Genomic DNA, 25,860 nt, shown 5'->3' on the forward strand with positions numbered 1-25,860 from the left:
TGTGAAAGTCAATCTGAAGGGCAGGGATGGAAAGTAATGGTAAGGAGAGATGGAGAGAGACAAAGAGAAGTGTTTGAATGGGGTCTAAATGTATCAGCAGTCAGTTTAGTAGGGACTGTTCTCATCCTGTGACAGTCACTGCCTCCCCAGCCGACCTCCGACTGGGAGGTGAATCCCGTGAAGAACGTCTGGATTATGAGGACTGTCCTCAAGGGGAGGTTTGCTCTCCTGGGGATATTCAACCACTCGATATCTAAGAACCATTTTTTACCAGTCCCAGCAGCTCAAGTGTCTGAGATTAAGTCCACCTAACTCCACACCTCAGCCCTGATCTGGAAGTGACCCTGGGTGAGGAAGGACGTTCTTTGCAATAGGAACAACACTGCAGTTCTTAGTCACATTCAGCCTGGGGGGTCTGCTAAGTCAACGATACTTGATGTCTCCAAAGAAACTTCCAGCTCCCTCCACACCTTTGCTGGGAACTTGGATGGGATGAACCACTGAATTTAGGTTTTAAAAAAGTTCACTCAACATCACTAATCATTAGAGAAATACAGATCAAAACTACAATGAGATATCACCTCACACCAGTCAGAATGGCCATCAGCAAAAAGTCTACAATTAATAAATGCTGGAGAGGGTGTGGAGAAAAGGGAACCCTCCTACACTGTTGGTGGGAATGTAAACTGGTGCAGCCACTACGGAGAACAGTATGGAGGTTCCTTAAAAAACTAAAAATAGAGCTACCATTTGATCCTGCAATCCCACTCCTGGGCATACATCTGGAGAAAACCATGGTTCGAAAGGATACATACACCCCAGTGTTCATTGCTGCACTATTTACAATAGCCAAGACATGGAAGCAACCTAAATGTCCATTGACAGATGAATGGATAAAGAAGATGTGGTGTATATATACAATGGAATACTATTTTTTTACTCAGCCATAAAAAAATAATGAAATAATGTCATTTGCAGCAACATGAGACCTAGACATTATCATACTAAGTGAAGTAAGTCAAAAAGAGAAAGACAAATACCATATGATATCACTTATATGTGGAATCTAAAATATGACACAAATGAACTTATCTACAAAACAGAAACAGACTCACACACATAGAGAACAGACTTGTGGTTGCCAAGGGGGAGAGTGGGTAGAGGAGGGATGGATTAAGAGTTTGGGATTAGGGCTTCCCTGGTGGCGCAGTGGTTGAGAATCTGCCTGCCAATGCAGGGGACACGGGTTCGAGCCCTGGTCTGGGAAGATCCCACATGCCGCGGAGCAACTGGGCCCGTGAGCCACAACTACTGAGCCTGCGCATCTGGAACCTGTGCTCCGCAACAAGAGAGGCCGCGATAATGAGAGGCCCGCGCACCGCGATGAAGAGTGGCCCCCGCTCGCTGCAACTAGAGAAAGCCCTCGCACAGAAACGAAGATCCAACACAGCCAAAAATAAATAAATAAATAAAATTAAAAAAAAAAACCTGTGAGTGTTTGACATGCTGCTTAGGTTGCCCATGTGCTGTCCACCCTTAGTAAAGGGGGATCACGTTGGGGTTTCCAGGGGACTTTAGAAAAAAAAAAGAGTTTGGGATTAGCAGATGCAAACTATTATATATAGGATGGATAAACAACAAGGTCCTACTGTATAGCACAGGGAACTATATTCAATATCCTAGGATAAACCATAATGGAAAAGAATATGAAAAAGAATATATATGTATATATATATAAAGAATATATATATGTATAACTGAGTCACTTTACTGTACAGCAGTAATTAACACAACATTGTAATTCAAGTATACTTCAATAAAAAAAATTTTTTTAATAAAATAAATAAAAGGCATGTGACATTCATAACAAACAAACAAACAAAAGAATAAAATAATGCCATTTGTAGCAACATGGATGGACCTGGAGATTATCATAGTAAGTGAAGTAGGTCAGACAAAGAAAGGCAAGTATTATATGATATCACTTATATGAGGAATCTAAAAAAATACAATGAACTTATTTACAAAACAGAAACAGACTCACAGACATAGAAAACAAACTTATGGTTACCAAATGGGAAAGGTGGGTGGAGAGGGATAAACTGGGAGTTTGAGATTGACATAAACACACTACTATATTTAAAACAGGTAACCAACAGGGACCTACTGTATAGCACAGGGAACTCTGCTCAATATTCTGTAATAACCTAAATGGGAAAAGAATTTGAAAAAGAATAGATATATATATATATATGTAAAACTGAATCACTTTGCTGTACACCTGATACTAACACAACATTGTAAATCAGCTATAGTCCAATATAACATAAAAATTGTTTAAAAAGAAAAAAATTAAATTCGGTGGTGTTGGAAAGTCAAGAAAATAAAAATAAAAAAAATGAAAAGGTTCAGTTCTAAGGAGAGTCTCAAAGATCCCAATCACCATAAAATCTTATAAATTAGTTCTCCATCCTTCATAACTCCTCTGGCCTTCTGCATGCAGGTGACTTCACTACCAAGCCATATGTTAATTCGAATGATTAGTACCAAGCTATCGGACTAGTTGAAAGAAGAGGGAAATTAAGCATCCTTTTAAAAGATATTTTTTAAAAACACCTTCTCTCTAATCTTCATAAATTATCGACAGGAAGTTTCTCCAAAAATAAAGAGGAGAAAGAATCCATTACAATATCTTATTTCGGCCCCTGGACACAAGTATTCCTGTCCATTTATTTGAAAATGTTTTGCTGATTCTAATTGGCCTTCAAGGATCAGGACCAAAAGTTTTCCCTACCTTCGAATTGGGAAATTCCCCTGCAAAGGTTATTCTCAATTTCTTTGTTGGGTTTCATCAAGTTCCCCCAAGTTACAACCCCTCAGGTCACCCGAAACAAATCACCCTATCATTGTCCTGCTGTGGAAACCAGGTCTTCCCCCCACAAAAATACACACGTTTGCATGCACTCATGTGCACGCACACACACACACACACACACCGTGAGGTCAGCCCCCTCACTGAGCAGCCATCTCTGATCTCTCCAACCAGGACCTGCCAGGTCAAAGGAGACAAGAAATTTGTTTGTAAATGGTGGGCGACCAAGGCCCATCTTTAGGTTCCTTTGAAGTTACAGCACTCTGTCTTCAAACACCCAACACTCTGAGTGCCTGTCACTCTGCTGTGAAACATTGGCTTTGGGAGATGGTGGCAATAAACTTCCCAAGCTCCTTTGATTTCCAGGTGGTATTTATTTTAATGCAGTCTACCACCTACCCCCAACCCGGTGGTGTCCATAACAGCCCGTCCACCCCGGGCTTGCTGGTTTACCCAACCCGCCATCCCTGTTCCCTCTCTGACACTTCAATAAGGAATGGGGGTGGCGGGGTGATTAATATTCCCCGGGCCAATGCTTAGACCACACCCCACAGGCTCACACCTGCCCTGAGTGGACATTGTGGCGGGAGGGAGCCCTTTGAAAATGGGCACCAGTGACCCAGACCTCTGACTCAACTGGCTGTTCCAATAACAAACATGAAAGTGCAGACATTTGTCACCACCCTGGGCTGTTGCTGCAACATTATTACCTACATGGAGGGAGGGGCGCTAGGTTCCCAGGGGGATTTGCATTACATTTGGCCTCTCAATCTTAGCTCCACATTTAGATTTTGTTTCTGATTTTTTTTCTGTTTGGGGCTGGTTTTATCCCCCATTCACTGGAGCCCGCAGTTTGCTCTCAGGATTTTGGTAGGAAAGGTTGATGTTGAGATCAGAAGTGTACAGAAGTGGGATTCTCCCACCGTGGAGGGAGCAGGGCCATTCCCTGAGGCCGAGAGAAGCTTGTAAAGGAAAGACGGTGTGGAGAGGACCATGAAAGATCAGAGGCTTTCCAGCTGGCCTCTCTGCTGGCACTGGGGCCCCAGGGGCACCATGAGCACACGGGCACACATGTAAATTAGGAAGAGGCAACCACTTCCACTGGAGGATGTGTGGAAAGCTGTCCCCCACCCCCTTGGGAGAAGGAGGAAGGAGCTCCTTGCTTTGGGCTGACAGCCCCACAGTCAGAGCAAAAGGCTGGACCAACCAGTGGTGGCTGGATTTCAGCCCCTATGGGCACCATCCACACAGCCATACTCAGAGGCCCTGCCCGCCCCCTATCCAGCCGGCCACAGGCCTTCTTCCCAAAGAGAAGCGAATAGGGCCCCTGACCCAACACACCCGTCTCACGATCGAAGCTGCCTGTGGTCACTTGGACAAGACTCCCCACAAGTGTGAACACATCCTGCTGGGTGGTGGGCTGGGTGATCCTGTTTTAATGAATACATACTGATTTAAGCTTATAATAGAACTTTCCTGCCCAAACTGTTTGCGCACCCTAAGAGCACAGATGATGGGCATTACTGTAAATTGAGTGTTCATGGGTGCTGCTGCCTTTTTCACTTAGAAACACATTTTAAGGTCCCTTCTGTCGGTTCCCAGATAGAGGGAAAGTTGTTGAAGTGGTTAGTGGTTGAATCATGCCTCCCCCTCCAAGTCCTAAGCCACAGAACCTGTGACTGTGACCTTACTTGGAAAAAGGTATTTGCACATGAAATGAAGAATCTCAAAATAAGATCATCCTGGATTTAGGGCGAGCCCTAAATTCAATGGCAAGTGTCCTTATAAGAGAAAGACAGAGGGAGATTTGACCCACAGAAACACAGGGGAGAAGCCCTGTGAAGATGAAGGCAGAGATTGGAGTGATGCGGCCACAAGCCAAGGATGCCTCGAGTCCCCAGGGAAGCTGAGAGGCAGGGAAGGCTCCTCCCCTAGAGGCTTCGGAGAGACAGCGAGACTCCTGGCCTCCAGCACTGGGAGAGAATACACCTTGGACCAAGTTTGTGGCAATTTCTTCGGCTGCCATAGGCAATTTTCTTCCCCAGTTCAGAAAGCCTCTGTTCTATTCTCCCTACACCTGAATTTCCAGAAGAAGCTGTCTCTCTCCCGAGAAAACTCCCCCTCTGGGCTCTTCCTCCAGCCCTGACCTTGTCCTCCGCTAAACAACAGGCACCCTGGTTACCACACGCTCCACACTCGGCACTCAGCATACGCCAGATCTTAACGCACGTGTGCTTATGCTCAGGAGATAATTACAATCAACATTTATCACCTGCCTTGGAGTCTGCAAATTCCCTGCCGCACACGAGCTCGCTCCGTCCTCACACTGAGCCATTGGGTGGGCAAGACCTCCATCAACGGCCTCGCTGTACAGACAGAAGATTCCCAGGAGGGAGCTCACTGACCCGCCAGTGTCATTCCCCACGTGATTTGAGCAAAGGATGGACAGCAAGCCTGTCTGTCTGTCTTCACCCTGAACCACGTTTATCCAGAGCAGGGATCGTCGTCTTTTCCCTTTCAGTTTCTAGCATGGAGCTTAGCAATGGAAACATGGAAGCTGATGTGAGTTTCCAGGAGCAGCTTGATTCAGCTCTATTTATGGTGCTGGGAAGAGAGCTGGTGGGAAAGTACTGCCTTTAGGGAGAACTGACAGAGTTCTGGTGGGTTCTGATGGGTTCTGCTGTGGAGGTGGTATCGCCCATGAACACCCCAATGGGCAGTTCCATTGGCTGTATCTATTTGACCGGGAGGAAAGCAGTGGAGTTCAAGGTGATGAGCCACAGAAAATGAAGAAAGGGCAAAGCCGGGTGCCCCGATTGCATTTTTGTCTACACCCGCTCAGCCTCCCCCCACGAGGTCTTAACCCTTGACGTTCCATAAAAAGACAGTGCTTTTCCTTCCACAACTGGCCATCCAGTTGAGCAAATACCTACCTTGATTTAAACTCTCACTGAGAAAAAGACTCATCCTCGTCCTTGCCTGCCTACCAGAGAGGGCGTCGGGGTTGGAGGTGGGGGGTCGAGGGGCAGCATGGAAGCGCCATCTGCCCGCAGGGGGCGCTGGAGCCACACAGAGGTAGAGGAGGAGGCGCCCCAGCCAACTGTCTCCAGGGACCAAAACCGCAGCCAACAAGCAGAGCCCAGGGTCAGCCCTTGAGCCAAACAGACAGCAATCAGCCACAAAAGGATGGTAATTCAGTCACCACTGGCCAGATGGGACCGGCCACCTTCTCAAATATGGTCTCCTTCTTCCCCAGTCAACACATTGCCAGCAAGGCTAAGGCTGCGCTCATGACTGCCAGGCAGAGGGGAGGAAGGGAGGGAAATTGTGGTCCAGAGAAGTTACGCGATTTGCCCTCGCTGCCCAGTGATTGCACCTTAAAATAGCCCTTTTCCAGGAAGCAGCCTCCATTAGTTCATCCTTTGTTTGTTTCCGAGAATGATGAAGAGGGCCCCTCTTACTACCTCCCGTGGAAGCGTGTTCCCTGCAGCTCTCACATCATAACTCCTCCTATTCTTCTATCTCACATTCATTCGAAAGCCCATCCACTGACCCATTTTAGCCTCACAATGGCCCTGTGGAAAGAATCCAGTGAACTTCCTCTTTCATGATGGGGAAAAGTAGAGGCACCCAGAGTTCCGATTCAGGTTTTCCAGGTCCAGGAGGGAATCTGTACTTGGACAGGGCTGGGCACCCGTGGCCAGTACTTGAGGACGTTTGTTGTCTTCTCAATATTGGATTCTCAATATCCTCACCCAGGACCCTCTCCCCTAGCTTAGAGTCTCGACTGTCCCACAGAGGTGACACTTTTGTCATCACCCCACATGCATCCCGTCTCCCTGCTGGACTTCAGGCTCCGGACAGCAAGGATGGCTGCTCTGCTCGTTTCACATCCCAGCAGCCTGGTACCCGGTTTGGATCCACCCCCAAGGAGAGCCTTACCTGCCGTTTCTGAAGAAGGCTGCCCGCAGGTCCTGCGTGGGGCCGGCCCCTCAGCTGGGGGTGAGCGGCCGTCTTTTCTCAGCACCCAGTGTGGCTTCCTCAGTCTACTGGCTCTCAGCTGGAAACGGCTTTGCAAGAAATTCCCTTTGTACCTGGGGGACGAGAAGCACACGTGCAGTGATCAGCCTTGAGAGTGTGTCCGGGAGGTCACAGGCACGAAGATCCAAGACAGGATGCTCGGAGGATAAAATCCAGGTCTGTGTGGGAAGCCTGGGAGAACACAGGGACGTGAGGTCCAGGCAGCTCATCAGCTGTCAGCAACCCCTTTTCCCTACAATCCTTATTCTCCCGCCAGGACGTGGGGATGACAACAGGACGCAACTCAGGCGGCCGTTGTAGGGATGAAATGAGATGGCGCCTAGAAAACACTTCCCACACCACTTAGCACACAACAAGCGCTTAATAAAGGTCAGTTGCTGTAATTAAATACTGAATTATATGGTCTTGACTACTTACTAAACAGGCTGTCCAGTAGAACTTTCCACAGTGATGGGCGTCTTCTATAACCTGCATGGACCAATACGGTAGCCACTAACCACGGGCAGCTCTAGAGTGAGTGAAATGTAGTTCATGTGTCCGAGAAACTGAGCTTTACATTCAATTTCATTTTAATGAGTTTAAAGAGCCACTGGTGGCTAGTGGTTCCCGTTATTGGACAGGTCAGGCCCAGAGCGTCTCCTCTGAAAAAACGGGCATCACACATGCTCCCCCTAGAGAAGCTCTTCCAGATCATCTGGTCTATGTAAAATGGATAGCTAGTGGGAAGCAACCTCATAGCACAGGGAGACCAGCTTGGTACTTTGTGACCACCTAGAGAGGTGGGATAGGGAGGGTGGGAGGGAGACGCAAGAGGGAGGGGATATAGGGATATATGTATATGTATAGCTGATTCACTTTGTTATACAGCAGAAACTAACACACCATTGTAAAGCAATTATACTCCAATAAAGATGTTAATAAATAAATAAAAGGAGAAATAAACATTCAAAAATAATAATAATAATAATCTCTAAAACAGAGCCTTCACATCCCAGGGGGAGGGCACGACAGGGCAGAGAAAGAAAATAGTGAGCTTCTCAACATCACTAACTATTAGAGAAATGCTAATCAAAACTACAATGAGGTACCACCTCGCACCATCAGAATGCCATCATTGAAAAGTCTACAGTGGGAGGGGCAAGATGGCAGAAGAGTAAGACGCGGAGATCACCTTCCTTCCCACAGATGCAGTAGAAACACATCTACACGTGGAACTGCTCCTACAGAACACCCACTGAACGCTGGCAGAAGACGTCAGACCTCCCAAAAGGCAAGATACTCCCCACGTACTTGGGTAGGGCAAAAGAAAAAAGAAATAACAGAGACAAAAGAATAGGGACGGTACCTGCGCCAGTGAGAGGGAGCCGTGAAGGAGGAAAGGTTTCCACACACTAGGAGCCCCTTCGCGGGCGGAGACTGCGGGTGGCGGAGGGGGGAAGCTTCGGAGCCACGGAGGAGAGCGCAGCCACAGGGGTGCGGAGGGCAAAGCGGAGAGATTCCCGCACGGAGGCTCGGCGCCGACCAGCACTCACCAGCCCGAGAGGCTTGTCTGCTCAGCCGCTGGGGCGGGCGGGGCTGGGAGCTGAGGCTCGGGCTTCGGTGCTAGCCGGGAGGGAGTCCGGGAAAAGGTCTGCAGCTGCCGAAGAGGCAAGAGACTTTTTCTTGCCTCTTTGTTTCGCGGCGCGCAAGGAGAGGGGATTCAGAGCGCCGCCTAAACGAACTCCAGAGGCGGGCGCGAGCCGTAGCTATCAGCGCGGACCCCAGAGGCGGGCTTGAGACGCTAAGGCTGCTGCTGCTGCCACCAAGAAGCCCGTGTGCGAGCGCAGGTCACTCTCCACACCGCCCCTCCCGGGAGCCGGTGCAGCTCGCCGCTGCCGGGCTCCCATGGTCCTCCGGGGACAACTTCCCCGGGAGAACGCACGGCGCGCCTCGGGCTGCTGCAACGTCACGACGCCTCTGACGCCGCAGGCTCGCCCCGCCTCCTCCGTACCGCGCCCTCCCCCCCGCCTGAGTGAGCCAGAGCCCCCGAAGCAGCTGCTCCTTTAACCCTGTCCTGTCTGGGCGGGGAACAGACGCCCTCAGGCGACGTACATGCAGAGGCGGGTCCAAATCCAAAGCTGAACCCCGGGAGCTGTACGAACAAAGAAGAGAAAGGGAAATGTCTCCCAGCAGCCTCAGAAGCAGCGGATTAAAGCTCCACAAACAACTTGATGTGCCTGCATCTGTTGAATACCTGAATAGACAACGAATCATCCCAAATTCAAGAGGTGGACTTTGGGAGCAGGATATATTAATTTTTCCCCTTTTCCTTTTTTTGTGAGTGGATATGTGTATGCTTCTCGGTGAGATTTTGTCTGTATAGCTTTGCTTTCACCATTAGTCCTAGGGTTAGGTCCGTCCTTTTTTTTTTTTTTTAACTTAAAAAAAATTTTTTTTCCTAATAAATGTTTTCTTAATAATTTTTCCTTATTTTCTATTTTTAGAAATTAAAAAAATTTTTTTAATAAGTTTTTTCATATTTTTTATTTTAAAAAAATTAAAATTTTTTTTCTTAATAAATTTTTTCTTAATAATTTTTTTCTTATTTTTTATTATAAAAAATTAATAAATCTATCTTTAAAAATTAAAAAAAAATTTTTCTGAATACATTTACTCTTAATAATTTTATTTTCTTATTTTTTATTATAATAGCTTTATTTTATTTTATTTTATCCTCTTTCTTTCTTTCTTTCTATTTTTTTTCTCCCTTATACTCTGAGCCGTGTGGATGAAAGGGTCTTGGTGCTCCAGCCAGGCATCAGGGCTGTGCCTCTGAGGTGGGAGAGCCAACTTCAGGACACTGGTCCACAAGAGACCTCCCAGCTCCATGTAATACCAAATGGTGAAAATCTCTCAGAGATCTCCATCTCAACATCAAGACCCAGCTTCACTCAACGACCAGCAAGCTACAGTGCTGGACACCCTATGCCAAACAACTAGCAAGACAGGAACATAGCCCCATCCATTAGCAGAGAGGCTGCCTAAAATCATAATAAGGCCACAGACACCCCAAAACACACCACCAGACGTGGATGTGCCCACCAGAAAGACAAGATCCAACCTCATCCACCAGAACACAGGCACTAGTCCCCTCCACCAGGAAGCCTACACAACCCACTGAACCAACCTTAGCCACTGGGGACAGATACCAAAAACAACGGGAACTACGAACCTGCAGCCTGTGAAAAGGAGACCCCAAACACAGTAAGATAAGCAAAATGAGAAGACAAAAAAACACACAGCAGGTGAAGGAGCAGGGTCAAAACACACCAGACCTAACAAATGAAGAGGAAATAGGCAATCTACCTGAAAAAGAATTCAGAATAATGATAGTAAAGATGATCCAAAATCTTGGAAATAGAATAGACAAAATGCAAGAAACATTTAACAAGGATGTAGAAGAACTAAAGAGGAACCAAGCAACGATGAAAAACACAATAAATGAAATTAAAAATACTCTAGATGGGATCAATAGCAGAATAACTGAGGCAGAAGAACGGATAAGTGACCTGGAAGATAAAATAGTGGAAATAACTACTGCAGAGCAGAATAAAGAAAAAAGAATGAAAAGAACTGAGGACAGTCTCAGAGACCTCTGGGACAACATTAAACGCACCAACATTCGAATTATAGGGGTCCCAGAAGAAGAAGAGAAAAAGAAAGGGACTGAGAAAATATTTGAAGAGATTATAGTTGAAAACTTCCCTAATATGGGAAAGGAAATAGTTAATCAAGTCCTGGAAGCACAGAGAGCCCCATACAGGATAAATCCAAGGAGAAACACGCCAAGACACATATTAATCAAACTATCAAAAATTAAATATAAAGAAAACATATTAAAAGCAGCAAGGGAAAAACAACAAATAACACACAAGGGAATCCCCATAAGGTTAACAGCTGATCTTTCAGCAGAAACTCTGCAAGCCAGAAGGGAGTGGCAGGATATACTTAAAGTGATGAAGGAGAAAAACCTACAACCAAGGTTACTCTACCCAGCAAGGATCTCATTCAGATTTGATGGAGAAATTAAAACCTTTACAGACAAGCAAAAGCTGAGAGAGTTCAGCACCACCAAACCAGCTTTACAACAAATGCTAAAGGAACTTCTCTAGGCAAGAAACACAAGAGAAGGAAAACACCTACAACAACAAACCCAAAACATTTAAGAAAATGGGAATAGGAACATACATATCAATAATTACCTTAGGGCTTCCCTGGTGGCGCAGTGGTTGAGAATCTGCCTGCCAATGCAGGGGACACGGGTTCGAGCCCCGGTCTGGGAAGATCCCACATGCCACGGAGCAACTGGGCCCGTGAGCCGCAATTACTGAGCCTGCGCGTCTGGAGCCTGTGCTCCGCAACAAGAGAGGCCGCGATGGTGAGAGGCCCGCGCACCGTGATGAAGAGTGGTCCCCACTTGCCGCAACTAGAGAAAGCCCTCACACAGAAACGAAGACTCAACACAGTCATAAATAAATAAATAAATAAATAAAAGAACGTGAATTTCTTAAAAAAAAAAAAAATTACCTTAAATGTAAATGGATTAAATGCTCCCACCAAAAGACACAGACTGGCTGAATGGATACAAAAACAAGACCCATATATATGCTGTCTACAAGAGACCCACTTCAGACCTAGAGACACATACAGACTGAAAGTGAGGGGATGGAAAAAGATATTCCATGCAAATGGAAATCAAAAGAAAGCTGGAGTAGCAATTCTCATATCAGACAAAATAGACTTTAAAATAAAGACTATTACAAGAGACAAAGAAGGACACTATATAATGATCAAGGGATCGATCCAAGAGGAAGATATAACAATTGTAAATATTTATGCACCCAACATAGGAGCACCTCAATACATAAGGCAAATACTAACAGCCATAGAAGGGGAAATCGACAGTAACACAATCATAGTAGGGGACTTTAACACCCCACTTTCACCAATGGACAGATCATCCAAAATGAAAATAAATAAGGAAACACAAGCTTTAAATGATACATTAAACACGATGGACTTAATTGATATTTACAGGACATTCCACCCAAAAACAACAGAATACACATTTTTCTCAAGTGCTCATGGAACATTCTCCAGGATAGATCATATATTGGGTCACAAATCAAGCCTTGGTAAATTCAAGAAAATTGAAATCGTATCAAGTATCTTTTCCAACCACAACGCTATGAGACTAGATATCAATTACAGGAAAAGATCTGTAAAAAATACAAACACATGGAGGCTACACAATACACTACTTAATAACGAAGTGATCATTGAAGAAATCAAAGGGGAAATCAAAAAATACCTAGAAACAAATGACAATGGAGACACGACGACCCAAAACCTATGGGATGCAGCAAAAGCAGTTCTAAGAGGGAAGTTTATAGCAATACAAGCCTACCTCAAGAAACAGGAAACATCTCGAATAAACAACCTAACCTTGCACCTAAAGCAATTAGAGAAAGAAGAGCAAAAAACCCCAAAGCTAGCAGAAGGAAAGAAATCATAAAGATCAGAACAGAAATAAATGAAAAAGAAATGAAGGAAACAATAGCAAAAATCAATGAAACTAAAAGCTGGTTCTTCGAGAAGATAAACAAAATTGACAAACCATTAGCCAGACTCATCAAGAGAAAAAGGGAGAAGACTCAAATCAATAGAATTAGAAATGAAAAAGGAGAAGTAACCACTGACACTGCAGAAATACAAACGATCATGAGAGATTACTACAAGCAACTCTATGCCAATAAAATGGACAACTTGGAAGAAATGGACAGATTCTTAGAAATGCACAACCTACTGAGACTGAACCAGGAAGAAATAGAAAATATGAACAGACCAATCACAAGCACTGAAATTGAAACTGTGATTAAAAATCTTCCAACAAACAAAAGCCCAGGACCAGATGGCTTCACTGGCGAATTCTATCAAACATTTAGAGAAGAGCTAACACCTATCCTTCTCAAACTCTTCCAAAATATTGCAGAGGGAGGAACACTCCCCAACTCATTCTACGAGGCCACCATCACCCTGATACCAAAACCAGACAAAGATGTCACAAAGAAAGAAAACTACAGGCCAATATCACTGATGAACATAGATGCAAAAATCCTCAACAAAATACTAGCAAACAGAATCCAACAGCACATTAAAAGGATTATACACCATGATCAAGTGGGGTTTATTCCAGGAATGCAAGGATTCTTCAATATACGCAAATCAATCAACGTGATACATCATATTAACAAACTGAAGGAGAAAAACCATATGATCATCTCAATAGATGCAGAGAAAGCTTTCGACAAAATTCAACACCCATTTATGATAAAAGCCCTGCAGAAAGTAGGCATAGAGGGAACTTTCCTCAACATAATAAAGGCCATATATGACAAACCCACAGCCAACATTGTCCTCAATGGTGAAAAACTGAAACCATTTCCACTAAGATCAGGAAGAAGACAAGGTTGCCCACTCTCACCACTATTATTCAACATAGTTTTGGAAGTGTTAGCCACAGCAATCAGAGAAGAAAAAGAAATAAAAGGAATCCAAATCGGAAAAGAAGAAGTAAAGCTGTCGCTGTTTGCAGATGACATGATACTATACATAGAGAATCCTAAAACTGCCACTAGAAAACTACTAGAGCTAATCAATGAATTTGGTAAAGTAGCAGGATACAAAATTAATGCACAGAAATCTCTTGCATTCCTACATACTAATGATGAAAAATCTGAAAGTGAAATTAAGAAAACACTCCCGTTTACCATTGCAACAAAAAGAATTAAATATCTAGGACTAAACCTACCTAAGGAGACAAAAGGCCTGTATGCAGAAAATTATAGGACACTGATGAAAGAAATTAAAGATGATACAAATAGATGGAGAGATATACCATGTTCCTGGATTGGAAGAATCAACATTGTGAAAATGACTCTACTACCCAAAGCAATCTACAGATTCAATGCAATCCCTATCAAACTACCACAGGCATTTTTCACAGAACTAGAACAAAAAATTTCACAATTTGTATGGAGACACAAAAGACCCCAAATAGCCAAAGCAATCTTGAGAACGAAAAATGGAGCTGGAGGAATCAGGCTCCCTGACTTCAGACTATATTACAAAGCTACAGTAATCAAGACAGTTTGATACTGGCACAAAAACAGAAATATAGATCAATGGAACAGGATTGAAAGCCCAGAGATAAACCCACGCACATATGGTCACCTTATCTTTGATAAAGGAGGCAAGCATATACAGTGGAGAAAAGACAATCTCTTCAATAAGTGGTGCTGGGAAAATTGGACAAGTACATGTAAAAGTATGAAACTAGAGCACTCCCTGACACCATACACAAAAATAAACTCAAAATGGATTAAAGACCTAAGTGTAAAGCCAGACACTATCAAACTCTTAGAGGAAAACATAGGCAGAACACTCTATGACATAAATCGCAGCAAGATCCTTTTTGACCCAGCTCCTAGAGAAATGGAAATAAAAACACAAATAAACAAATGGGACCTAATGTAACTTAAAAGCTTTTGCACAGCAAAGGAAACCATAAACAAGACCAAAAGACAACCCTCAGAATGGGAGAAAATATTTGCAAATGAAGCAACTGACAAAGGATTAATCTCCAAGATTTACAAGCAGCTCATGCAGCTCAATAACAAAAAAACAAACAACCCAATCCAAAAATGGGCAGAAGACCTAAACAGACATTTCTCCAAAGAAGATATACAGATGGCCAACAGACACATGAAAGAAAGCTCAACATCATTAATCATTAGAGAAATGCAAATCAAAACTACAATGAGGTATCATCTCACACCGGTCAGAATGGCCATCATCAAAAAATCTAGAAACAATAAATGCTGGAGAGGGTGTGGAGAAAAGGGAACACTCTTGCAGTGTTGGTGGGAATGTAAATTGATACAGCCACTATGGAGAACAGTATGGAGGTTCCTTAAAAAACTAAAAATAGAACTACCATACGACCCAGCAATCCCACTACTGGGCATATACCCTGAGAAAACCATAATTCAAAAAGAGTCATGGGGCCTCCCTGGTGGCGCAGTGGTTGGGAGTCTGCCTGCCAATGCAGGGGACACGGGTTCGAGCCCTGGTCTGGGAGGATCCCACATGCCGTGGAGTGACTAGGCCCGTGAGCCACAATTGCTGAGCCTGCACGTCTGGAGCCTGTGCTCCGCAACAAGAGAGGCCGCGATAGTGAGAGGCCCGTGCACCGCGATGAAGAGTGGCCCCCACTTGCCACAACTAGAGAGAAAGCCCTTGCACAGAAACGAAGACCCAACACAGCCGTAAATAAATAAATAAAACAAAAAACTATAAAAAAAAAGAGTCATGTACCAAAATGTTCATTGCAGCTCTATTTACAATAGCCAGGACATGGAAGCAACCAAAGTGTCCATCATCGGATGAATGGATAAAGAAGATGTGGCACATATGTACAATGGAATATTACTCAGCCATAAAAAGAAATGAAATGGAGGTATTTGTAATGAGGTGGATGGAGTTAGAGTCTGTCATACAGAGTGAAGTAAGTCAGAAAGAGAAAAACAAATACAGTATGCTAACACATATATATGGAATCTAAGGAAAAGAAAAAAGAAAAAAAGGACATGAAGAACCTAGTGGCAAGATGGGAATAAAGACACAGACCTACTAAAGAATGGACTTGAGGATATGGGGAGGGGGAAGGGTGAGATGTGACAGGGTGAGAGAGTGTCATGGACATATATACACTACCAAATGTAAAATAGATAGCTAGTGGGAAGCAGCCGCATGCACAGGGAGATCAGCTCGGTGCTTTGTGACCACCTAGAGGGGTGGGATAGGGAGGGTGGGAGGGAGGGAGATGCAAGAGAGAAGAGATATGGGAACATATGTATATGTATAACTGATTCACTTTGTTTTAAAGGAGAAACTAACACACCATTGTAAAGCAATTATACTTCAATAAAGATGTTAAAAAAAAGTCTACAAATAACAAATGCTGGAGAGGGCGTGGAGAAATGGGAACACTCCTACACTGTTGATGGAAATGTATATTGGTACAGTCACTGTGGAAAACAGTATGGCGGTTCCTCTAAAAACTAAGAATAGAGTTATCATATGATCCAGCAATCCCATTCCTGGGCATATATCCAGACAAAACTATAATGCAAAAAGATACGTGCACCCCTATGTTCATAGCAGCACTATTCACAATAGCCAAGACATGGAGATAACCTAAATGTCCATTGACAGATGAATGGATAAAGAAGATGTGGTATATATATACAACGGAATACTACTCAGCCATAAAAAATAATGAAATAATGTCATTTGCAGCAACATGAGACCTAGACATTATCATACTAAATGAAGTAAGTCAGAAAGAGAAAGACAAATACCGTACGATACCACTTACATGTGGAATCTAAAATATGACACAAATGAACTTATCTACAAAACAGAAACGGGCTCACATACATAGAGAACAGATGTGCAGTTGCCAAGGTCGGGGGGGGGGGGCAGAGAGAAATGGATTGGGCGTTTGGGATTAGCAGATGCAAACTATTATATATAGAATGGATAAATAGCAAGGTTTTACTGTATAGCACAGGGAACTATTCAATATCCTGGGATAAACCGTAATGGAAAAGAATGTATATATATATATGTATAACTGAATCACTCTGCTGTACAGCAGAAATTAACACAACACTGTAAATCAACTATACTTCAATAAAATAAATTTTAAAAAAATACTGAGCTTCTATCTACAGTTATTTTTATCTAGACTTTCTTATATCTCTTGTTGCAGGCCCTTTATAATGTACATAATACATTAGGGGAGTAGAACAGATGTATAACTGGTAAATGAACAGTTGTGCATTTCTTAGGGTGCAGGCTAAAAATTTTTTACCAATAAGAATGTGCAGCCAAAAGCAGACCAGCAAGCTGGTCTAGCCCCCCACTTGGCAGGTGAAAGAACTGAGAGGCAGAACGCCTGCAATATGCCCTAAGACCCGAAGCCCTGTAGCCAGGTGGGACCTAAACTCTTGACTCGAGTCCCTGAACCATTTTGACCATTATCGGTGGTCAGCTCTTTGAAAAGATCGTTGCACCGCTTCTAGCTGCCTGGTTGAGCCACAGGGACTCCCTTCCCTTTGCCAGCCTCAGTTTACAAGAATTCTGTTCCCTCGATGAGGCTCTTTAGAGGCACCTGGCTGGGGAGGAAGGTGAGGCAACCTGCTTGGCCATTTTTCTTTCTCATTTGTCTGAGCTGCCGCCAACATCCAGCCGCAGTCCCCTAATAATCAGGGCTGCTTGCAGAATTTAAGTAAGATCTGCAGAACTCCGTATCCTCTTGGGCGCTCATTTTCATAGCAGCAACAAGGAAAAAGTGACTTTTTCTTCATCTTTTTCATGTTTGGGAGAGGCTCCACTTACAGGCACTGTGGCCTCCCGGGCCTTGGGCAGGAGCTGTCACTCCCCAGCGGTGCCTTCCTGGTTCTTTGAAGCAGCCCATACCTGCTTGTCGAGACCCCAGGGTCCTGAAAGAGCTATCTGAGCCCAGGTGGAGAGCAACAGCGCTGCCGGTCTGCTAATCACAACCCCCTGAACCAGTCGGGGCTCCTGCTGGGCCGGGCGAGAGTGATTTCCAAGTACAGAGACAAAGGCAGGAAGGAAGGTGGGAGGTGTGGGAGCATTCTTCCCCTGTGTGCCGTGGGTCACCTTTGCCCCCGGTCAGTGGGTGACTGCCACAAGCTGGCAGGTGTTAAGAATGGCACAGTTTGAACTGCAGGGAGGTTTGCTTTTGGAAAACGGACCAAAGCGAGGAACTGCGCTCAATGAAAAGAACTCGGAGACCGCTGAGTGAGCTCCAGCCTCTGGATTCAGATCTCATTAAGGCGGAATTTGGACCCTTTTGGCCTTGCGGGGAGCCCAAGTGGATCTTGGCATTGTCTTCAAAGCAATTTTTGTTTAGTCATGGGCAGGGTCTACTTTTTTCCCTCGTGTGTTCTCCAGAACATTCTGTGTGCAGCCCCTCCTAGAGCAGCATCACCCTGGGAATGGACAGCCAGGGTGGGGCAGGTCCTGCAAGCTCGCCATCACCCGTCCTGCAAGGCCCCTCGCAGTTCAGCAGATGCCATTCGTGCCCGTCTCCACCGCCTTCACCGGGCTGCTCGTCTGTGGCCGGCTGCTGGGACGCACACTCACCACCTTCTCGAGAGGGCTGCCCTAGGCCAGTGGGAGCCAGCTCGGCTGGAAGGCCTGGGAGAGTGTGCACAGCCCCCATGAAGGGCCCTGAGCCATTGACTGACTGTCACAGGGTGTGAGAGGCCGGCCCCTTTGCCTCTGAGCAGGACCATCTCTGGGACGCACTTCACACTCCAGAGCTCCCTGTGGGACCAGGCACGGCTGGACCCCCAAGCCTGCATCTTTGCTGAGTTCTTCCCTCGCCCTTGTCTGCTTGCGTCATCCCTTACAAGTCTCCTGAGAGCCGTCCCTGCGTAAAGCTCTTGTACGAGAACCCCCGTCTCAGGCTCTGATTCTGGGGAGCCCAATCTCAGATGCAAGATCAGAGCGTCGCCCCTGCTTCTCTTCCTCTCACTCCCATCCGCCTATTTCCCCCAGAGGCACTCGGGCAGGTTTGCCAAACCTCCTTAAATATGCACGTATGCTTATAAATAGGTAGTGTCGCTTTTGTGCGTGACATTGTACCACAGAGCCATTCTTATTCTCACTTTATTTTTACTCAAGGCTATGTGTTGAAGATCAGTCTAGATTTTTGTATTCATGTCTAATTTTCTGCTTTTAGCTGTCTTGCATAGTGCTTTACATTTTGTTTTAATAAGCTGCTATTTAAGGGCCAGACCTTAAATCCAACTCATACTTGACACACCCTCTGCTCTCTTGGTCTCTCTCTGTAGATCTTCCTGTAAGAGCCGACACTATCAGCACTTATATAATAACAGCACAGTATCTTTGTTTATAGACCTCATGGAAGACCGATCAGAAAAAAGCTTTCTTACCCCAGGTCAGCTCCAGCCGGGGCACTGATGACTGATGGACCAAGGTCAAGAGCGCAGGGGACACCAGCTTTGACTGGAGTCCAGTGGGAAGCTCACAAAAGGAGGCAGGGTGAGGTTTGTCATGTATCTTGATGCCGGTTGACAGCCATTGACCGCCCTGCCTACTCCAATCCCGCCCTGACCCCCATGCCCACTGTCCCTTTTATGAGCCAAGTCTTGGAAGGTAGATCCAAGGAGGCAGACTTGCAGGTTTGCGTGGCCTGCCTGACACATGCTCATCCTGGGGAAGGAATATGTGGTCTGTCATATCATCCCCCTCACTTTCCTCTCTTGATCCCACAGGGAGTAACAAAGCACAGAGAAGTGGAGAGGAGGCATGGTGGACCCTCAGCATCCCACCAAACCGGACTTGGGACCGGGGTCAAGGCTCTGGTGCCGTGGAGCACGTCACAGAGGGTCTCAGCCATGAGGAGCGACAGCCACCTCGTCCCTAGGTCTGCATCTCCATCTCACTTCAGGGTTACCTCATTGAATAAGTAAAAAGTAAGTAAGTACACACTTCAGACATATGAACATCTGCTTTAGAAGGAAAAACACCATCAATTAAGAGATTTCCATCCTCCGTGTGTTCTCCTGTGCTCTCCCCTTCTGTGATGAATCTACATTTTAGGGTTTCCAAAGCACCCTTCACCCATATAACCTCCAATCTCCTCCTCACTCATCCCGATGCGCTTGGGGCTTCACAATTCATTGTTCATTTGTCAGGAGCTCCCTAGAACAAGTCTCTGAGCGTCTCATGCTTCGTACAGCACTGTACACAGTTACAAATTAATCAGTAAAATCCAATTCCATGGTCCAGTGCCTGCTCTGGGCACGGCCGAGACATTTTTTCTGAATGCTCTGAATCTCTATGCCTCTAGTTAGTGTCAGAGCAATTAGGTGTCCAAGTATGAATTTTCTACATTTTCCCATTTCCACTCTGAAAATGGACCCTGCCTTTTCTAATCCCTCTCCTTTAACTCATGTGCTTTCATTAATGACAACACCCATTTTCATTACAGTGTGGTGTTTGGAGTTGGCAACAAAGGGTCGAATGATACAGAATGGAGGGCCCTGAAATAAACTTCAGGTACAAACGGGAAGTTAAAATACAGCAAATAAGTGAAAAAAGGGGGTTGGGCCAGGGGTCTATAAGCATTTTATATAAAGGTCCAGATAATAAATATTTTAGACTTTACAAGCCACATACAATCTCTGCCACACATTTTTCATATACATATATATATACATATGTGTGTATATATATGTATTGGGTTGGCCCAAAAGTTCGTTTGGGTTTTTGGTACCATCTTATAGCCAAACCTGAACGAAGTTTTTGGCCAACCCAGTATACATATACACATTCTTTTTAAAATGTAAAAATCATGCCTACCTCACATACAGGTATACAGGACGTACACAGGGCATACAGAAACAAGCCAAGAGCCAAACTTGACCCAAGGTCCACTGTTTTCTATATAAACAAAAATAAAAATAAATCCTTCTTTACATTAATACATAGAGAGAAAGAACATAAGAGACTATCTTTTTGTATTTGTGACATTGGGGGATTGAGATAAGGAAAAATTTCTTAGACAAGAACAAAAAATAATAATCATAAAGGAAAAGGTAACTCCGTCTGACTACATCAAAATATGCAATTTCTTGATGATCAAAGAAGCATAAGCAAGGTTAAAAAATAAGAAGTCCATTTCTAACAGTACAGTGAAGTAGTTACTTTGATTGATTACCCCCATATTTACCCTTATATTGAAACCAACGAAAAATGTAGATTAAATATAAAAATGTTTACAATTTATATTTAAACGCACTGGTGTTCTGATGAAAAGGTAAGATATATTTAAAAGTTAAAAACCAAGTGGAAAAAAGTGAGAGCAATTTCATTTTGAGGGCATTTGCCAAACCAGGTGAGCTTGCCCTTTTGTTTTCATGATCCTGCTCTTCCATTTCCATTGTCTGGTGGGGTTCAGGGTGCATGATTCAAACCCAGAATCAACCCTATGTGAGTCAGGTGGAAGACCCAACCTCTACTCCTGCAGAAAACTGAGACCTCAGAGGCTATACCCTCAATATATGGGTTAATTAGGGATAATACATCCTACCCCCACCACCTGCCCAGAGAATATATATATTTTTTAATTCCAATCTTATCACTGAGTGGAGGGGGCAAAAGTCTCTCCTGTTAATTTCATAACAATAAGACAGTCTTCTCATGAGTTTGCAATCTGAATTCACACTACCCTGTGACATGGAGAAACCTACAACCAAGAATCTTATTTAAATTAGTGCTCATTGGGTGCCCCCAGGCACCTAGCAGAAGCAAAACAAATCATTACTGGAGAAACCCACCACAAAGTTCCAAAAACCTCAGCTTACCATCATAAAAATGACTAGGCAGATTTGAAAAATAATTAAATGGAACTTTAAAAAAAATTAAACATAATATTGTCAGGAATTAAATTTAAAACTCGACAGACATGTAAAAGCAGGGGACCAATTAAGAGGCCGTTGCATTAGTCCAGGGACTTCTTCTGACCAAGATGGTGTAGCAGTGACTAGATGTACCCTCCCAAATAAGAAAATGGACAAATGTCTAAAACAATGATTTTCAGGACATTAGACACCAAGCAATGAAAGCAGTGGTCCCTGAGAGAAGAGGAACAGATGAGGTGAGCCTCACGATTGCCTTGGCTTCCTGGTGGGGAAACTTTCCAGGTCCAGCACCATTTGTTGAAAAGACTATACTTTTGCCATTGAATTTCCTTTGAACCTTAGTCAAAAATCAATTGACCATGTATGTGTGGTCTATTTCTGTATTCTTTATTCTGTTTCATTGATCTATTTGTCGATTTTGATGTGAATACCACACTGCCTTGAATATTTAAGTTTTAGAGTAACCCTTCAAGTCAGGCAGTGTCATCAAGACAGCGTGGCATATGCATCAAAATAGACAAATAGATGAACAAATCATGCTGGAACAATTAGGTATCCACCTGCAAAACTAAGAACTTTGATTTCTACATCACACCATATACAAAAATTTGATCCTAGGTCTGAATATTAAACCTAAAATAATAAAGCTACAGAAGAAAACTTAAGAGAAAAATCTTTGTGGCTATGACTTAGGCTAAGATTTTTTAGTTATGACATCAAAAGCACAATCCAAAGAAAGAATGATAATTGGAATTCATCAAAATTTAAACTGTCTGCCCTTTAAAAGACACTGCTAAGAGAATTAAAAACAAAAAACAACAAAGAACAAGGCACAGACTGGAAGGAAATATTTACCACTTGCATATCGGAAAAAGGACTTATAGCCAGAATATATAAATAACTCTCAAAATTCAATAAGAAGAAAACAAACAACCCATTTTTAGTGGGCAAAAGATGCAAACAGATATTTCACCAAAAAAGATACATACATGACAAATAAGCACATGAAAAGATAGTCAATATCATCATTTATTAGGGAAATGTAAATTCAAACTAATACTATACCATTAGACATCTATTGGAATGACAAAAATTTAAAAGAATGGCCATACTAAGTGTTGGCAAGGAGGTGGAGAAGCGGAAGCTGTCACACACTGCTCATGGAAATGTAAAATGATACAACCACTTTGGAAAACAGCTTGGCAGCGTCTTAAAAAATTAATTATGCTTCTACCATATATGATCCAGACATTCTACTCTTAGGTATTTACTCAAGAGAATTTAAAGCTTATACCCGTACAAAGACTTGTATATGAATATTTATAGTAATTTTTATTTATAACAGCTCAAGACTGAAACAAGCCAAATGTCTACCAACAAGTGGTTGTATAAACAAATTGTGCCATATCCACACAATGGCTTACTACTTAGGAATGAAAAGGAACAAATTACTGATACACACAACATGGATGAGCCTCAAAATAATCATATGTAGTGAAAAAAAGCCCAGCCAAAAATAAAAGGGTTGGGGAGGGAAGGTATATATTGTCTGCTTCCATTTTTATAAAATTCTAGAAAAAGTGAAATACTCTATAGTGACAGAAAGCACATCAGTGGTTACCTGGGGGTGGGAGGGTGGCAGGGTGGGCAGGAGGAAAGAATTACAAGGAGATACATGGAAACTTTGGGGATTGTGGATACGTTTACTTTCTTGATAGTGCTGTTGGTTTCACCAGTGTGAACATGTCAAAACTTATTAAATTGCACACTTTAAATATGCATAATATTAAAATTCAATATACGTCAATAGAGCTTTGAAAAAAACACTCAGTGGATTAAGAAAATTAGTAACGTTTTAAAGATACATCCGAACAAAGTATCTAGATTATAGCAGGGAGAGACAAAGTTGTTGAAAATAGAGGTTAAGAGACATGAAAGATCTAAGATGCATTATTTCGATGTTCCAAAGAGGAGGGAGACTGGGATGGAGGCAACATCTGAAGAAAGATGGCTGAGAATTTTCCAGGTAGACGTCAATCCAAAAATTATAGAAGCCCAATGGATTCCTAATGGAATAAATTAAAGTGACGTGTACCTGGATACATCAAAGTAAAAGTATGGAACACCAAAGAAGAAGATCTTGAAAGTAGCCAGAGATAAGAGACCTTCAAAAGACAGATGAGTAGACTTATAGCTGACTTCTCACCACAAAATAGAAGCCAAGTGATGATGCAATAACAGCTTTGATGGATGAGAGGAAATAACTGTCAACCTAAGACTGTATACCCAGAAAAAATATTTTTCAACAACAAGGATGAAATAAATGCACTTTCAGGCTAATAAAAACTGAGATTTTTCTTCTCTAAAGGAAATTCCAAAGAATATACTTCAGACAGAAGAAAACAATCCCAGAAGGAAGATCTGACATGCCAAAAGGAATGAAGAGGCAAGATATTTGCAATTATGTGGGTAAATATAAATGAACGGGCTTAAAAAGTCAGATAATAGACCTGGAAAAATATCTGCAGTATATATAACAGGCAAAGAATATATGCAAATCTAGGATATATACACAATCTTACAAATTCTTGGTGGGCAAAACATGAAAAATCTGCTCCTAACAAACAGTAAGAATATGGGAGCAGGGCAAACTCTCACTGTTAGCTGGAGGAAACCTACAGTGACACAAGCACTCCGGAGAGTGATTTGGTAATAACTTGTAAAGTTGAAAATGTGATTATCTTATAACCCAGTAATTCCATTTTAGGTATATTTCTTAGAAAACTTCTCACATTGTGTCTAAGGAGGCACATATAAGCATGTTCATTGCAAAGTTAGCACACACACAAAAAAAACTGGAAATGATTTAAATGTCCATAAATGGGGGAATGGAAAATACAGTGTGTTATTTCCATGGGATAGAATACTCTACAGCAATTAAGATGAATGAATTTTATCTGTATGTACCAACATGGCTAGATCTTCAAAAACACAATATGGAGTTTAAAAATCAAACTGAAGGATAAATTCAGTGTGATATATATATATATATATATATATATATATATATATATATATATATATATATATATATATATTCTTAACAGTGTAATATATATATATATACTTTTTTAAAGACACCAAACAATATTATATATTAGTGGATACATTGATTTGTAAGGTATGAACCCATGGATGGAAACAGTACCAAACCCATAAAACTACATAATTATATTTTTGTTTTATTTCTTTTATTTTACATAATGTATATAATAAATAAAAGTAATATTTTATTTGCTTTATTTTTTTAAGGCTCAGAAGCAAATATGATAAAATGTTAACATCTGTTCATTCTGGATCATCACCCATGAATCTGTTATAGATTTTCTAAACTTTTCTGTACTTTTTATTTTCTTTTTCAAAAAAAGAGAAAAAGATGGGAATTCCCTGATGGTCCAGTGGTTAGGACTCCATGCTCTCACTACCGAGGGCCCAGGTTCAATCCCTGGTCAGGGAGCTAAGATCCCACAAGCTGCACAGCACAGAAAAAAAAAAGAGGGCTTCCCTGGTGGCGCAGTGGTTGGGAGTCCGCCTGCCAGTGCAGGGGACGCGGGTTCGGGCCCTGGTCCGGGAAGATCCCACATGCCGCGGAGCAGCTGGGCCCGTGCGCCACAACTCCTGAGACTGCGCTCTGGAGCCCACGAGCCACAACTACTGGGCCCGTGTGCCACGGCTACTGAAGCTTGTGTGCCTGGAGCCCGTGCTCCGCAGCGAGAGAGGCCACCGCAGTGAGAGGCCCGTGCACCGCAACGAAGAGTGGCCCCCTCTCGCCGCAACTGGAGAAAGCCCGCGCGCAGCAACGGAGACCCAATACGGCCAAAAATATATAAATAAAATAAATAAATTTATTAAAAAAAAAAAAAAGAGAGAGAGAGAGAAAAGAGAATGGATACTATGATATATGAATTTTACCATTCTCTGTGAGCTGAGGCCCATAGGGTCATCTCTGATACAATATTTCATTTTCTGTAGAATGTAAAGACAACTGAAGTGAAAATGGGGACATGAGTTTAAAAATGGGCTTCTTTCTTAAGGAGAGAACGCACGTGTTGATAGTTGATAGATAGGTAGATAGATGATAGATAGATAAGGTAGATAGGTAGACGGAGGGATGGATAAATAGATAGATAGATAGATAGATAGATAGATAGATAGATAGATAGATAGATAGATAGATAGGGATATGCATGCATACATACATATGTGAGTGGGTAGATGGATATATAAATGGATACACACATCATACAGGCAGTCATACACCCTTGGGTGGATGGATGGATGGATAGAGAGTGTGGTAGGCAGATT

The 25,860-nt window shown here is 43.1% G+C and overlaps 1 protein-coding gene across 2 annotated transcripts in view; it reads right to left on the bottom strand.

Moving 5' to 3' along the window:
• Nucleotides 1-25,860, bottom strand: part of ZNF831 (zinc finger protein 831) — a 127,248-nt gene that overhangs the window by 51,025 nt on the left and 50,363 nt on the right. For both annotated transcript variants that reach the window (XM_082361009.1, XM_082361008.1), the window contains one exon: nt 6,815-6,966. In XM_082361009.1, the coding sequence (XP_082217135.1) occupies nt 6,815-6,966 (152 nt within the window). The remainder of the gene's footprint in view (nt 1-6,814; nt 6,967-25,860) is intronic.

The sequence above is a fragment of the Balaenoptera borealis genome (assembly GCF_965194805.1).
Source record: "Balaenoptera borealis genome assembly, chromosome: 16".
NCBI classification, from domain to species: Eukaryota; Metazoa; Chordata; class Mammalia; order Artiodactyla; family Balaenopteridae; genus Balaenoptera; species Balaenoptera borealis.